The 15,013-nt window shown below is 44.7% G+C and overlaps 2 protein-coding genes across 4 annotated transcripts; one reads left to right on the plus strand and one right to left on the minus strand.

Annotated features, from left to right (window-relative positions):
- Positions 1-5,051: 5,051 nt before the first annotated feature.
- Positions 5,052-10,930, plus strand: zswim2 (zinc finger, SWIM-type containing 2). The gene is made up of 9 exons (XM_042319450.1): positions 5,052-5,533; positions 5,653-5,729; positions 5,811-5,851; positions 5,990-6,224; positions 6,463-6,720; positions 6,844-6,928; positions 7,028-7,119; positions 7,548-7,716; positions 9,643-10,930. Exons 1-9 carry the CDS (start codon positions 5,384-5,386, stop codon positions 10,399-10,401), a joined length of 1,866 nt encoding a protein of 621 aa, XP_042175384.1. The 5' UTR covers positions 5,052-5,383; the 3' UTR covers positions 10,402-10,930.
- On the minus strand, positions 10,910-14,656 carry LOC112239716. Of its 3 annotated transcripts, none has more exons than XM_024408143.2 (5): positions 14,527-14,656; positions 12,664-13,372; positions 12,290-12,476; positions 11,987-12,197; positions 10,910-11,869 (listed from the first exon to the last, which is right to left on the minus strand). In XM_024408143.2, the coding sequence occupies exons 2-5, from the start codon at positions 13,004-13,006 to the stop codon at positions 11,156-11,158; spliced, it is 1,455 nt and encodes a 484-aa protein (XP_024263911.2). In that variant the 5' UTR covers positions 13,007-13,372; positions 14,527-14,656; the 3' UTR covers positions 10,910-11,155. The 3 variants fall into 3 exon arrangements, with proteins under 3 accessions (XP_024263911.2, XP_024263913.2, XP_024263914.2); XM_024408145.2 differs by having other exon boundaries at positions 14,442-14,643; XM_024408146.2 differs by having other exon boundaries at positions 14,601-14,641.
- Between the last annotated feature and the right edge of the window lie 357 nt (positions 14,657-15,013).

The following is a 15,013-nucleotide window of genomic DNA, read 5'->3' on the forward strand; positions in this document are numbered from 1 at the left end:
TAGGGTTAGGGTTACAGTGGAGGTTAGGGTTAGGTTAGGGTTAGGGTTACAGTAGAGGTTGGGGTTAGGTTAGGGTTACAGTAGAGGTTGGGGTTAGGTTAAGGTTACAGTGGAGGTTAGGGTTACAGTAGAGGTTGGGGTTACAGTAGAGGTTGGGGTTAGGTTATGGTTATAGTGGAGTTTAAGGTTAGGTTAGGGTTAGGGTTACAGTGGAGGCTAGGGTTAGGTTAGGGCTATAGTGGAGTTTAAGGTTAGGTTAGGACTGCTGGTTTACATGGCCTGTGGAACCATGTAACATTCAATCCTGTTTGCTGGACACAGTCCAGGGTCTCTGGACAGATCTCTGGCTGACACAGCACCCCAGATGTACACACTGCTGTCTTCACCTAATCCCTCAGCACTGATCACACACACACACACACACACACACACACACACCAACACACACACAAATAAAGTTCATGACACTGTTGTGTCAGGTTGGGTATCAAATGCTGGCCATAAAAAAATGCGTCATGATTTTACATCATTGTGAACCACCTCTAGTGGTAGGCCGTGTGTGTGTGTGTGTGTGTGTGTGCGTGTTGTATTCCTAATGAGATGAGTTAGTTCTCAGGTCATTGTATTTCCCTCCTCGCTCTGGCCTTTCCTGTGACCCCCAGTCTCCAGCTCTGAGTGGAGGGCGTCGCAGCACTGCCATTGTGGAGAGAAAATAAACATTTGTGTCAGTGTGTGAACAACCCTCTCGTGTTTAACATATACATTGTCTCGAAGGCGTCTAGTAGACACTTAAGATAATATATATTTCCTTTCTTTGGACAAAATGTATTTCCTTAACAGTGGGACGGCTCCTACACCATTGGATGGGGCAGGAACAGGGGCGACACACCATGGGGTTCAGGTCAAAAGTCCCCAGATGTCCTTATATGGCACATTCCTCACATGTCCTGCCTCTGTGGGATCCAATCCTGGCATTCTCAACTATATCTCCCTCTGTCCATCTCCTCCTCACAGCAATAAAACATTTACATTACATTTATGCAATTCAGCTGGTTTTGATGGTCCTGAATGACAGCAACATATAGGCCTGTCGACCTTAAAGGGGAATAGAAACACTTTAGGAAGTTTACAGTTACAGTTAGCTGGCGTTCAAAATCCTAGTGTTTCCATTCCCCTTTAAGATTACATTTCAACCTCACATTAGTGCAGAAAAGGAAGAAAGGTCGCCCCAGACCCCAGTATTGAGACAGTCCTCTATATAGTACCACAGTCAGACCACAGTATTGAGACAGTCCTCTATATAGTACCACAGTCAGACCACAGTATTGAGACAGTCCTCTATATAGTACCACAGTCAGACCACAGTATTGAGACAGTCCTCTATATAGTACCACAGTCAGACCACAGTATTGAGACAGTCCTCTATATAGTACCACAGTCAGACCACAGTATTGAGACAGTCCTCTATATAGTACCACAGTCAGACCACAGTATTGAGACAGTCCTCTATATAGTACCACAGTCAGACCACAGTATTGAGACAGTCCTCTATATAGTACCACAGTCAGACCACAGTATTGAGACAGACCCTCTAGTCCTATAGTACCACAGTCAGACCACAGTATTGAGACAGTCCCTATATAGTACCACAGTCAGACCACAGTATTGAGACAGTCCTCTATATAGTACCACAGTCAGACCACAGTATTGAGACAGTCCTCTATATAGTACCACAGTCAGACCACAGTATTGAGACAGTCCTCTATATAGTACCACAGTCAGACCACAGTATTGAGACAGTCCTCTATATAGTACCACAGTCAGACCACAGTATTGAGACATATAGTACCACAGTCAGACCACAGTATTGAGACAGTCCTCTATATAGTACCACAGTCAGACCACAGTATTGAGACAGTCCTCTATATAGTACCACAGTCAGACCACAGTATTGAGACAGTCCTCTATATAGTACCACAGTCAGACCACAGTATTGAGACAGTCCTCTATATAGTACCACAGTCAGACCACAGTATTGAGACAGTCCTCTATATAGTACCACAGTCAGACCACAGTATTGAGACAGTCCCTATATAGTACCACAGTCAGACCACAGTATTGAGACAGTCCTCTATATAGTACCACAGTCAGACCACAGTATTGAGACAGTCCTCTATATAGTACCACAGTCAGACCACAGTATTGAGACAGTCCTCTATATAGTACCACAGTCAGACCACAGTATTGAGACAGTCCTCTATATAGTACCACAGTCAGACCACAGTATTGAGACAGTCCTCTATATAGTACCACAGTCAGACCACAGTATTGAGACAGTCCTCTATATAGTACCACAGTCAGACCACAGTATTGAGACAGTCCTCTATATAGTACCACAGTCAGACCACAGTATTGAGACAGTCCTCTATATAGTACCACAGTCAGACCACAGTATTGAGACAGTCCTCTATATAGTACCACAGTCAGACCCAGTATTGAGACAGTCAGACAGTCAGACCACAGTATTGAGACAGTCCTCTATATAGTACCACAGTCAGACCACAGTATTGAGACAGTCCTCTATATAGTACCACAGTCAGACCACAGTATTGAGACAGTCCTCTATATAGTACCACAGTCAGACCACAGTATTGAGACAGTCCTCTATATAGTACCACAGTCAGACCACAGTATTGAGACAGTCCTCTATATAGTACCACAGTCAGACCACAGTATTGAGACAGTCCTCTATATAGTACCACAGTCAGACCACAGTATTGAGACAGTCCTCTATAGTACCACAGTCAGACCACAGTATTGAGACAGTCCTCTATATAGTACCACAGTCAGACCACAGTATTGAGACAGTCCTCTATATAGTACCACAGTCAGACCACAGTATAGTACCACAGTCAGACAGTCCTCTATATAGTACCACAGTCAGACCACAGTATTGAGACAGTCCTCTATATAGTGCCACAGTCAGACCACAGTATTGAGACAGTCCTCTATATAGTACCACAGTCAGACCACAGTATTGAGACAGTCCTCTATATAGTACCACAGTCAGACCACAGTATTGAGACAGTCCTCTATATAGTACCACAGTCAGACCACAGTATTGAGACAGTCCTCTATATAGTACCACAGTCAGACCACAGTATTGAGACAGTGAGACCTCTATATAGTACCACAGTCAGACCACAGTATTGAGACAGTCCTCTATATAGTACCACAGTCAGACCACAGTATTGAGACAGTCCTCTATATAGTACCACAGTCAGACCACAGTATTGAGACAGTCCTCTATATAGTACCACAGTCAGACCACAGTATTGAGACAGTCCTCTATATAGTACCACAGTCAGACCACAGTATTGAGACAGTCCTCTATATAGTACCACAGTCAGACCACAGTATTGAGACAGTCCTCTATATAGTACCACAGTCAGACCACAGTATTGAGACAGTCCTCTATATAGTACCACAGTCAGACCACAGTATTGAGACAGTCCTCTATATAGTACCACAGTCAGACCACAGTATTGAGACAGTCCTCTATATAGTACCACAGTCAGACACTGCACAGGGGCTTTTCAAAACACACAGGAAACAGGGAGAACAAGCAGAAAACACAAAAGTGATTTTAATTCCCCTCTTGCTTTTGTTGTATAGTAGTATTAGTGTTCTCTTAAGTTCTCTTTTAATTCTCCTTTTGTCAAAATGAAAATAGGTCCCTAATCTAAAAATGAAAGTCTCAACAGACATAGCCTGCGGGTCATAGCCGGCTCAGAGTGAAACCCAGAGAGCGTCACGTTTTTTAAGACCGGTGGGAGACAAGAGGGCGACCCTGCAACATGTGCTCACTGAACTTTAGCTCCTTCTCTTCCTGTAGGATGCCCCTCACTCTGACTGAGAGAGCCACACACAATACAGACAATGAGAGGCTGGGGAACAACAGATGCATCAGCCTTAGTTTTGGCCCAAACTCCAGAGAGGAGAGGCGTGCATGCAGCCCACTTTGGGAAGGTACAGATACATGAATCAATACCAATACTCTTTCTGTGTGTGTGTGTGTGTGTGTGTGTGTGTGTGTGTGTGTGTGTGTGTGTGTGTGTGTGTGTGTGTGTGTGTGTGTGTGTGTGTGTGTGTGTGTGTGTGTGTGTGTGTGTGTGTGTGTGTACTATGTGTGTGTGTACTATACTTGTGAATAGTAAAAGAACAAACATTTGACCAACTGGGGACATTCTGTTGGTCCCAACAAGAAAATATACTATTTCTAGGGGATTTTGGATTAAGTTTAGAATTGGTGTTAGGTTTAGAATTAGAGCTAGGGGTTAAAGGTCAGGTTTAGGATTAGGAGTTAGGTGTTAAGATTAGGTTTATGGTTTGGGGTTAAGGTTAGGACTAGGGTAAAGGTTAGGTTTAGGGGTTAGGGAAAATAGGATTTTGAATGGGAATCAATTGTGTGTACCTACAAGGTTAGTTAAAGAAGTGTGTGTGTGTGTGCGTGCGTGCGTGCGTGCGTGTGTGTGCGCGTGTGTGTGAGAAAGAACATAGAGATATGTGTCATAGTTTACAATACATAGGGGAAAACTGTTGGGAATCCATTCTGCAAACAGTCTTCAATGGAAAAGTTGTTGTGACATCAGTGGTAGATTTTACAGGACTGTAAATAATATAGCCAAACACCAGTTGGGTCTTTGGGTGACAAGTGTAATTTGCTATCAGATGGTGTTGTGATTGTGTTGTCCCAGAAGTCTCAAGCAGATGCTGTGCATGAACACAGACTCACTCACAACACTCTGAAATATGATTTGCTGGGCTAAAATCTGGTTCCTAACCATCTACAGGTAAGACAACCGTCATAACATGCTAACATCATGGTATTGTGCTTATTACCAATTGTACAGGGGCTGCAGGTAGACTAGTGGTTAGAGCATTGGGCAAGTAAGTGAAAGGTTGCTGGATCGAATTCCCTGAGCTGACAAGGTAAAATAAATATGTCGTTCTGCCCCTGAACAAGACAGTTAACCCACTGTAGGCCGTCATTGTAAATAAGAATGTGTTATTAACTGTCTTGCCTAGTTAAATAACGTTTTTTTTTTAAATAGCATGTAATATCGCATGAATTCACAAGGGGGCACACATGTACCAAGGCATCTTTCTGGATTACCATGACTACGGCAAACAGGTGTCTATTAGTTGTTGCTGCTTACGTCAGTTTCAGAGCGTTTAACAATAAGCTAGCTAGCTGCATAGTTAGCTACTAAAGTTTAAACCTTTGCTGATATAGCAGGGCACGCACATCGACTTAGTATGAAGACATGGCTCTAGTCTTCTCTCCTCCTCAGTCCTCTTCCCTAGAAATTCTGTGAGAGTTATGTTCAGGAAAACTGTCTGGAAGAATACCGTGAGTGATGCCGTTAGCTGGCACCAGGACGAGGCCCTGAACACGACCATGTTCATCCTGAAAGAGTATGGTCCGACCGGATTCCTACTCAAAGAGGAGGGGGAACCCAAAAACTTCAAAGTAGGCCTGCATGTGCAACATCCTAACTTGACATCATCAACATTATAGTCCTATTTACATTTTGACACGAAATACTTTCTCAATTCTTAATCAGGTAGCCTATTTTTCATATTCCACAGGTGTTCTTGGGAGACCCTCATACATGTACCTGTTCAACATTCCACAAAGAGAAAGACCTCTGCAAACACATCTGCTGGTAATAATGAACAAAACATACCGATCACACATAAAGATAGTGCATTGCTCATTCTGTACAATAATTCTACTCTCATTGTAGGGTTTTATTGCGGAAATTCCGACTGCCTAGAGAACATGAATGTAAGCTTCACTTAGACATAACATATGCTACAATGCATATGCCAAATTGCAACTCAAACCCGCACTCTGTAGAAATGATTGGATTTTTAACAGCATATCCTTAAACTCTACTGTGCCCTCTGGTATGTACACTTGCAGATTGCTTCCAGCAGGTCCTGGTTGAAAGGCAGATCCTGGAGCTGCTACAGGGTTTACACAGGAGCAGAACCCCCCGGCCTGTACACCCACCCTGCTCTGAGGCTGACCCTAACCCCAGACCAGACCCAGCTGAGGGGTACGGGGGGGTCAGACAGAAGGAGATCGAAGCCGAGGATGTGTGTCCCATCTGTCAAGAGGAGTTGCTGGGGAAACGTCTGCCTGTGTCTTACTGCAGGTCAGATCATCACGTGGATTATAATGTCAACACACTTACTGGGCCACCCTTGGTATACCTATTAAATGCTTACTAGATCTTAATGATATGATGGAGAACACAAAGGAAAGTGATTTGAGGATAGGGGGAAATGTGCCTGAACTGACCTACTGTTTTACTGCAACAACAGAGGAACATGTGAGTGGGAGGGAAAATGCCTTCTGCCACCAACTGTCATCCCCTATGTCCTCTCACTCAGGTTTGGCTGTGGCAACAACATCCATATCTCCTGTATGAAGGTGTGGGCAGACCACCAGGCACGTCCGGAGGGGGAGGGGGAAGCCATGGTGAAGTGCCCGCTGTGCCGGGAGGACTTTGGGCCGGTCAAGCTGCTCCTGGAGCAGGTGAGGAATGTGGCTAAGCTCCACACAGCTGCTGAGAGAGAGAGGCCCGACAGACACCTCGGGGTGCTCTGCAACAACTGCAGGGTCTGCCCCATCACTGGCAAGTGCTTCAAGTAAGTCTTGTTGCCATAACGCCCAGTTCCAATAGACCTTGAGCTCGAATTTACGTACTTTTCCACCATCCACTTACCTATACTGTTGTGGATCAACTATTCATGTCTATGACTTCCCTTTAGGTGCACAGTCTGCCGGTACTATCACCTTTGCGAGGACTGTATAAGAAGGTGCTGTCACCCTCAGCATGCGTTTGCCATACGTACAGTAAGCAGTCTTCAGTTAGACTCTGTGAGCATTTCTGCATATATTTGCATCAGGAAGTAGACATGATAAACTTATGACATCAGCTATTATGTCCAGCAGAAAAGGACTGCGAAGTGGCTTTCCTTGGGTCAGTGTGTGTTCAACACACTGGGTGAACCACATGAGATGACCACTCAGTCAGTGGGTGACAGGTGAGCACTGGAATCTCTGTGAGAACCCTGTATAAATAGATTATTATGCTCAGTGTCTGAACACCCTGAATGACATTTAGACAGTGCAAAATGTTGTCACACATACAGGCTGTTACACTTTACAACCTGCTGCAATAAGCATTGTGATTCATATTTAAGTGCAGTTAATTACATTTTTCTTTTTAATATATGTTTTCTTGACACATACACCAGATAGAAACAGTGAAAAGTGTTGTTTTACAGGGTCAGCCATAGTAGTACAGCACCCCTTGGAGTAAATTAGGGTTAAGAGCCTTGCTCAAGGGCAGAGATTTTTTCACTGGTATTCGAACCAGCGACCTTTCAGTTACAAGCCCAACATTCTAACCACTAAGCTTCCTGTCGTTAAAATATAGCCCATGAGTCTCTGGTTTCCTTTCCCCCTTCAGCATGATTCCTGTTGAGAGTGACCCACTGCCAGAGCACCTGGTCAGGAGCCTCCTTTTGGTCAGGGTGAGGAGAGGCTGCCCCCTGCTGGACCCTGGGCAGCAGTGTAGGATCTGCCTGAAGAGCTTCCAGCAAGGGCAGCAGGCCAGACACTTGCCCTGCCATCACAAGGTAAAGACTTAACTCAAATTATCCTGTCACCGCCAAGTAAAGAGTTAGGTAAACGGACCCTGACATGTTCTGCCACCACAAGGTTAAGAGTTAGATAAACTGCCCTGACCTGGGCCTCCCAAGTGGCGCGGTGGTCTAAGGCACTGCATCACCCTTCTTTGGACACTGTGTTAACTAACCTCCAGACGAGCTTCAATGCCGTACAACTCTCCTTCCTTGGCCTCCAACTGCTCTTAAATGCAAGTAAAAACTAAATGCATGCTTTTCAACCGATGCTGCCCACACCTGCCCAACTGTCCAGCATCACCACTCTGGAAGGTTCTGACTTGTGGACAATCTGATATGTGTACAACTACAAAAACCTAGGTGTCTGATTAGACTGTAAACTCTCCTTCCAGACTCACATTAAGCATCTCCAATCCAAAATTAAATCTAGAATCGGCTTCCTATTTCGCAACAAAGCATCCTTCACTCATGCTGCCAAACATTCCCTCGTAAAACTGACTATCCTACCGATCCTTGACTTTGGTGATGTCATTTACAAAATAACCTCCAACACTCTACACAGCAAATTGGATGCAGTCTATCACAGCGCCATCCGTTTTGTCACCAAAGCCCCATATACTACCCACCACTGCGACCAGTATGCTCTCGTTGGCTGGCCCTCGCTTCATATTCGTTGACAAAACCCACTGGCTCCAGGTCATCTATAAGTCTTTGCTAGGTAAAGCCCCGCCTTATCTCAGCTCACTGGTCACCATAGCAGCACCCACTCATAGCACGCGCTCCGGCAAGTATATCTCACTGGTCACCCCCAAAGCCAATTCCTCCTTTGGCCGCCTTTCCTTCTAGTTCTCTGCTGCCAATGACTGGAACGAACTGCAAAATTCACTGAAGCTAGAGACTCATATCTCCCTCACTGACTTTAAGCACCAGCTGTCAGAGCAGCTCACAGATCACTGCACCTGTACATAGCACATCTGTAAATAGCACATCCAACTACCTCATCCCCATACTGTTATTATATATATATTTTTTTATTGCCTTACCTCCCTTATCCTACCCCATCTGCACACTGTATATATACCTTATCTATTGTATTATTGACTGCATGTTTGTTTATTCCATGTGTAACTCTGTGTTGTTGTTTGTGTCGCACGGCTTTGCTTTATCTTGGCCAGGTCACAGTTGTAAATTACAACTTGTTCTCCACTAGTCTAGCTGGTTAAATAAAGGTGAAATAATAAAACATTTAAAAATAGCTGTGCCACTAGAGATTCTGGGTTCGAGTCCAGGCTCTGTCGCAGCCGGCCGCGACCGTGAGACCCATGGGGCGGCGCACAATTGGCCCAAGGTCATCCGGGTTAGGGGAGGTTTTGGCCGGCAAGGTTGTCCTTGTCCCATCTCGCACTAGCGACTCCTGTGGTGGGCCGGGCGCAGTGCACGCTGACACAGTCGCCAGGTGTACGGTGTTTCCTCTTACACATTGGTGCGGCTGGCTTCCGGGTTAAGTGGGCATTATGTCAAGAAGCAGTGCGGCTTGGTTGGGTTGTGTTTCGGAGGACGCACGACTCTCGACCTTCGCCTCTCCCGAGTTCGTACGGGAGTTACAGCGATGAGGCAAGACTGTAACTACCAATTGGATACCACGAAATTGGGGAGAAAAAAAATGGGGTAAAAGAAAAATAATTAACATTTTTAAAAACTGCCTCTCCTGCTCTGCCACCACAAGGTAAACAGAGTAGGTATAAAGTGGGTGATGCCCCGTCTTTAACCCTAAGGCCCCCAAAACCAAAATAGTTAAATTCCTGTTGACACTTTTAAATTCTGGACTAGTTTGAGTACGTTCTGAATGGATGTACTGTGTCCTGATATGGACGGCGAGAGCAGTAACTGAATTTGATCCATCTTTGTCCCCTACTACAGTTCCACACAGACTGTGTCGACCCGTTGCTTCGGAGGTCCAACTCCTGTCCTCTGGACGGATACGTCATCTACAACCCCCTAACATGGAGCAGCAGTGGGGGGAAGGGAACACCCAAGCTGGCCTCCTCCCTTGACCATCCAAAGCTCACAGAGCAGCACAGACTGGAGCTGTTTGTCCCAGGAGTAGCTCTGCTGGACAGAGCAGCCAGAGTGGTTCCCTCCCTGAGTATGTTCAGCTCCGAGGGCTCAGCTGATGCCCTAGTACCTCTCCCTCAGGACACTATGGTTGTCGGCTTACAAGGTCTACGCATCAATACAGTGAACATTGAGAGCATGGAGGGTGGAAAAAGCAGGACAGAGAAAGATGGAACTCCAGTCAAATCAGTCATTCTCAACAAGAGCCTTTCCTCCCAGCATCTAAGGACAGACGTGTCTAGAGTGAGGTTGGGACGCACCAAGTCAAGCTCCTCGACCAAGAGTTTGGCCCAAAACAATGCTACCTCAACTAACAGGCTGGGTGGGGTCTATGGAGGAACGGGAAGGGCCCAGCCGAGTCTGTTTGTGGGTGTAAACAGGTCAGACAGGGATATGACTGCTGCTGCTCAGACCAGAGCTGTCATCACCCTGTGGAGAGCCAGGCCCCAGTGGAAGCTGAGACCCAGGGTACCCAGACCCAGTACAGGAGACAGCCAGCAAGCCACAGGCCTGAGGATGACAGGGGTACTGATCAATGCTCCACACCAGGGAGAAAAGGAGTGAGAGTTGGATTTTAGAACATATTTTGTTGTGAACAGACTACTGCTTTTAACTATATAGGTATTGAGCGTATGGTACAGTCGTACTACTTAAGAGTAGTTTTTTATACAGTGCATTCAGAAAGCATTCAGACCCCTTGATTTTTTTCAACATTTTGTTATGTTACAGCCTTATTCTAAAATTGCTGAAATAGTTTTTTTCTCAGTTGTACTAGTTAGTTAGTTATTTCTACATAAAGGAAATGGATGACAGCTTTGTTTTATATTTGCTTCTTGGTTAGATATCTACACTGCACAGCCACGTGTTCACTTCACCCAAGTCTGTTTGGCTTTCATTTCCCTGTGTTTTTACAAGTGCTATTTTCATTGACAGTTTTTCAATCTCCATTTTATTCGCTTAACAGAGCTCGTTTTAAACAAATGTCAAAATGAAATACAAAATGAGCTTTTACCTGGACATATAAAAGTATCACAGACATACTGACACATAATAAAAAGAAATGTTTTAAAAGTTATTTTTTATTATCAATCTATTTACATTTTCAGCTTGCCGTTTTTCATCTAAGACATATTGAAGCAGTGGCCCAGGTGATATCAAAATGACTAAAGGAACCACGCCCCTATGTCTTTATTTTAATCCCCTGTCCCCCAGGAGGCCTTTTGCCTTCTGGTAGGCCATCATTGTAAATAAGAATTTGTTCTTAACTGACTTGCCTAGTTAGATAAAGTTTACATCAAAATAAAACCATCAGTCCAGACTAAACGCGCTGTTGCGCAGTAATATTCCTCTTCTCATCCTGTGTGGTGACATCCTGACTCTGAGTTGTAACAGTTGACACATGACCATTGAGAACAGTAACTGTCACTGGTGGCAGTTGGACCAGCGCGTCCTCAATGTCCTTCAGAGACTCTCTCCCCTCCCACCTTCCTCGCAGAACATTTCTGATGACATGGTCCTCTACAGTGAACACCCGGCTGACCAGATCATCAGATTGTATGGAGAGCTTCCCTCTAGTTATCCTTCCCATCAGGGATAGTATGTACGACATAGGGCAATGCTTACAAGTCACCATCTTTTCAGTGGTGTCCACCCTCTCCAGGTGGTGCGCTTCTGGGCAAGTGTACTCTTGGGACAACCAGTATCCAATGATTTTCCCCTCAAACTTCTCAGGCTGTACCATGTTGTGTGGGAGATCGCATTTCCTACCACTGGCCACGTTGACCAGAGTAGATTCTGGTGTTGTGTTCAGCACGGTTTTACCCCCATACTTGGCAACAGAAACATTGGTGACCCGGTACCATTTCCCCTCTTCGACCGTGTTTTCACGACCCCACACGGTCAGGTTTGTGAGTGTTGTTGAATCATCTACAATATGACCGACTAGGTATTCCACCATGGGCATGCTTTTGTTAAATCTCGTTTTACAATGGCCCTCTTTCAGTTTCTGAATCACCTCCACTGTAACGTTCACCTACAATGCAAGAAAAACACCAAAAGGAGAAATACATTACAGGGCACTGAACTAGACCAGGTTAGAGTTTAAACATACAGTACTTCATTGATAGTGAATTATTATTATTATAGCTACCTTCTGTTTTACAGCATTGTCTGTGTTTTCTTTGTCCTCTTGAAGGTCAGCTAGAGCCACATCCTTGACCCTCCCGTCAAGGTCGCTGTTGAATTTGAAGGGTAAATCTTCGAGGATGGAAAAAGTGGATGTGTATGTAAACATTATCTGCATCTTGTTGTTTCTCCTTATGGATGGCTGGAGCACCACTTTCACCAACTTTACTGGAGTTCTGCAAAAACATGCATTATAAAAGATGAATAACAGATATTCCTAATCACATAGCACTCAAAGCCTTTGCAGAGCCCTTCATACCCAACTTACCTGCGACTCTCTGCTGTGGCAAAGCGGTCTCGCAGCTGCAGCTGAAAAACGATCAGATTCCTGCTCTCATCTTCTTGCTGTAAAACGGCATTGAAATATCCTGTCTTCTTCCCTCTCTTCACTGCTGAGACATTGTGGATGTAACCGCAGGCCTTGATTACTTCCTGCAAATTCCCCATTATGGAGCCTATTGGAGGGACAAAATGCAGCATTTGAAAGGAAATACATCTAGGCTATAGACATGCATAACCTAGATATTCAGAGTCAGGGAGACTCCGTTTGAGATTAGGAATTTTAATAGGCGCCATGTTGGCACAATAAGCTTCACAACAGTCAGCAACATTCTAGACTAGATTAGATGGGCAGGGCTGTACCTGCTCTGATGCTTGGTGGGACTGGGGGTGGGTCTGGGGCACTAGAGTCTTTGAAGGTGGTCCAGTCCAGCTCTTTGAGTCTGGGGAAGTTTGCGATGATCTCTTGCTTATGCAGGAGGGCCACAAAACCATGGCAGTACTGCTCTCCTCTCTCTCTCAGCATGTCCAGTAGCTTGATGACTGTAGTCTCTGGAGGCTGACTGGATTGCAGGTGGGAGAGGATGTTGTATCCACGCTGCTCCACTAGTTTCTTTGAATGGGCGTACTGGAGAATATTGTCGGGTTCCGCTGACAGAATCTCTGTTAGGAGCGGCTTATTCTCCAGCAGAAACTCCTTCGCCATTCCTCTCTGGGGTGGTTGGCTGTTGTTGGCCTAAGTTGCTTTCCTCCTGGAGACTCAAGTTAAGGCTGTGTTCAGCAGGACACAACGGCGTGCAACTTTTGATTGCACGCCGCAGCAGAAACTGTGCTGTTCTCAACGGCCGGGCAACACACCGCCACAACCACCAAACAGAAGCAAAGACCCCTCAAAGAACAGTTGGGGAGAAGCGTGTCGTTCAGGCACGTAGTAAAACGTTTAATGAACTGAACACAGCCCTGCTTCATTGGCTGGCAGAATCTACTTCCTATTAGCCAGAGAGGTATGGCTTGTTGTCATGGGAGGGTCTATGGGTGCTGGCCAGGTGGTCAGGTGAAATCAAACTAGCACCTGGAGAACGAGATGGAACAACAGGTTAATTACTGTGTCAAGTCAAAATATACAGTGAGTGACAGCTGTGTTTAAGAGTGGTATCAGGCAAAAGACTATGATGCATGGTTAGTACACTACTACTGGGTTATAAGCTAGGATATTAGCCTACATGATATTGATATGATTATATTGATCTCTTGTCTTGCCTCTTTAAGGTATCAAAAGGTCAAAGTAATATCGCTCACTGGAAAGCCACCTTGACATACAAGGCGTTGTAATTAACAAAGGTAGCTGAAGTAGTCGGGTATGCCTTCCCCAATCTATAATTAATACACGGTTATTTGAGCCACAACAGACAGCCGGTGCACAAGAGCAAAGTCAAGAGTATTGACCCACACAGAACTAGCAGAAGGATGGTCTCTTTAACAAGCTGATAATACCGGTTCGTTCCAACGTTTCTTTCAACAAAGTAAGTCATGATATTTTGTGTATTATTAGTTATGTCACTTTTAACCCAAACTATAAGATGGTTTTGCTGAAATGTTTGTAAACAATCTATCTATAGCTTCAAAATATGTTTCAAACTATGATATTGATGTCATATAATTACCATATTGATGTCAACTAAATATAATATTGATGTCATATGACTTTCATACTGATGTCAGTCCGTGCATCCAAAACTACATGTTCATTTTAGAGTTTCAGCTACAGAATATTCATCCGGACACATTCCTCAACTTTATAGTAAAAGTGACAACTTTATAGTTGGAGGGGTGTCGCCCGTTTGGCAGAAAAACGAATTGTGCCGCGCTGCGCACAGCACCGCACAATTCAAAATATACGACCTGGAACCGCGCAGGAGCGAAGGCGCTAAAATGCTTCATCTTGCAGGAGAGACACTTTAACCATTTTACCTGGACCAGAGGAGTCATTTTTCTAAAGCATTATCCTGGACCACATACCCATTATTTTAAAACCAAACAGTTTCACAATATCTAATAAGTAATGCTAGCTAGCTAAAAGTCCTGGTAAATAACGGTAAGGAAATTGATCGTGCTATCAGGAATCCTTGGGACGTTCCTACCTCAAGTTGAAAATGGTTCAGGTAGGGTTATTATAGTTGGTTAGGGTAGGAGTTAAGGTTTAACCGTAAGGAAATAGTTATGTACCGCTTCTTGTCTTCTGCTTTTTCCCGCGCTCTCACTGAACAAAGAAAAAGAAGGTTACTCTTTAGTGTTATTACCGGCTTCAACATTTCCCGGACTGTGGGCGGGTGCAGATCGTGTTCTTCTTCTTTGGTATCATGTCGTTCGCACATTTTATTTGGTGCATGCCGCCACCTACTGTGCGCTAGTGTGTGTTATATCACGTTACATTTGTGATACAAAAATAAAAAGGGGGAACATTTTTCTAAAAATCACCACCAACCATCCCTTCGCCTATATACCAATATTTCATACAATTAAAATCTCAAAACATCTTATAACTCTTCTGCAGTAAAATCTCGTACACCCAGGTACTTCTCGGCAGCAACCACCTACACTCATTAAAAACCCACTACCCTATTCCACTACTTTGACCCTACCTGCTCCTGCACCATGCCTACTGCCTGGGAGGACTGGACACCATCACTCAACACGCCCTGTAACTCTTCTG

The sequence above is a fragment of the Oncorhynchus tshawytscha genome, unplaced genomic scaffold (genome assembly GCF_018296145.1).
Source record: "Oncorhynchus tshawytscha isolate Ot180627B unplaced genomic scaffold, Otsh_v2.0 Un_scaffold_4246_pilon_pilon, whole genome shotgun sequence".
In the NCBI taxonomy this organism is placed as follows: domain Eukaryota; kingdom Metazoa; phylum Chordata; class Actinopteri; order Salmoniformes; family Salmonidae; genus Oncorhynchus; species Oncorhynchus tshawytscha.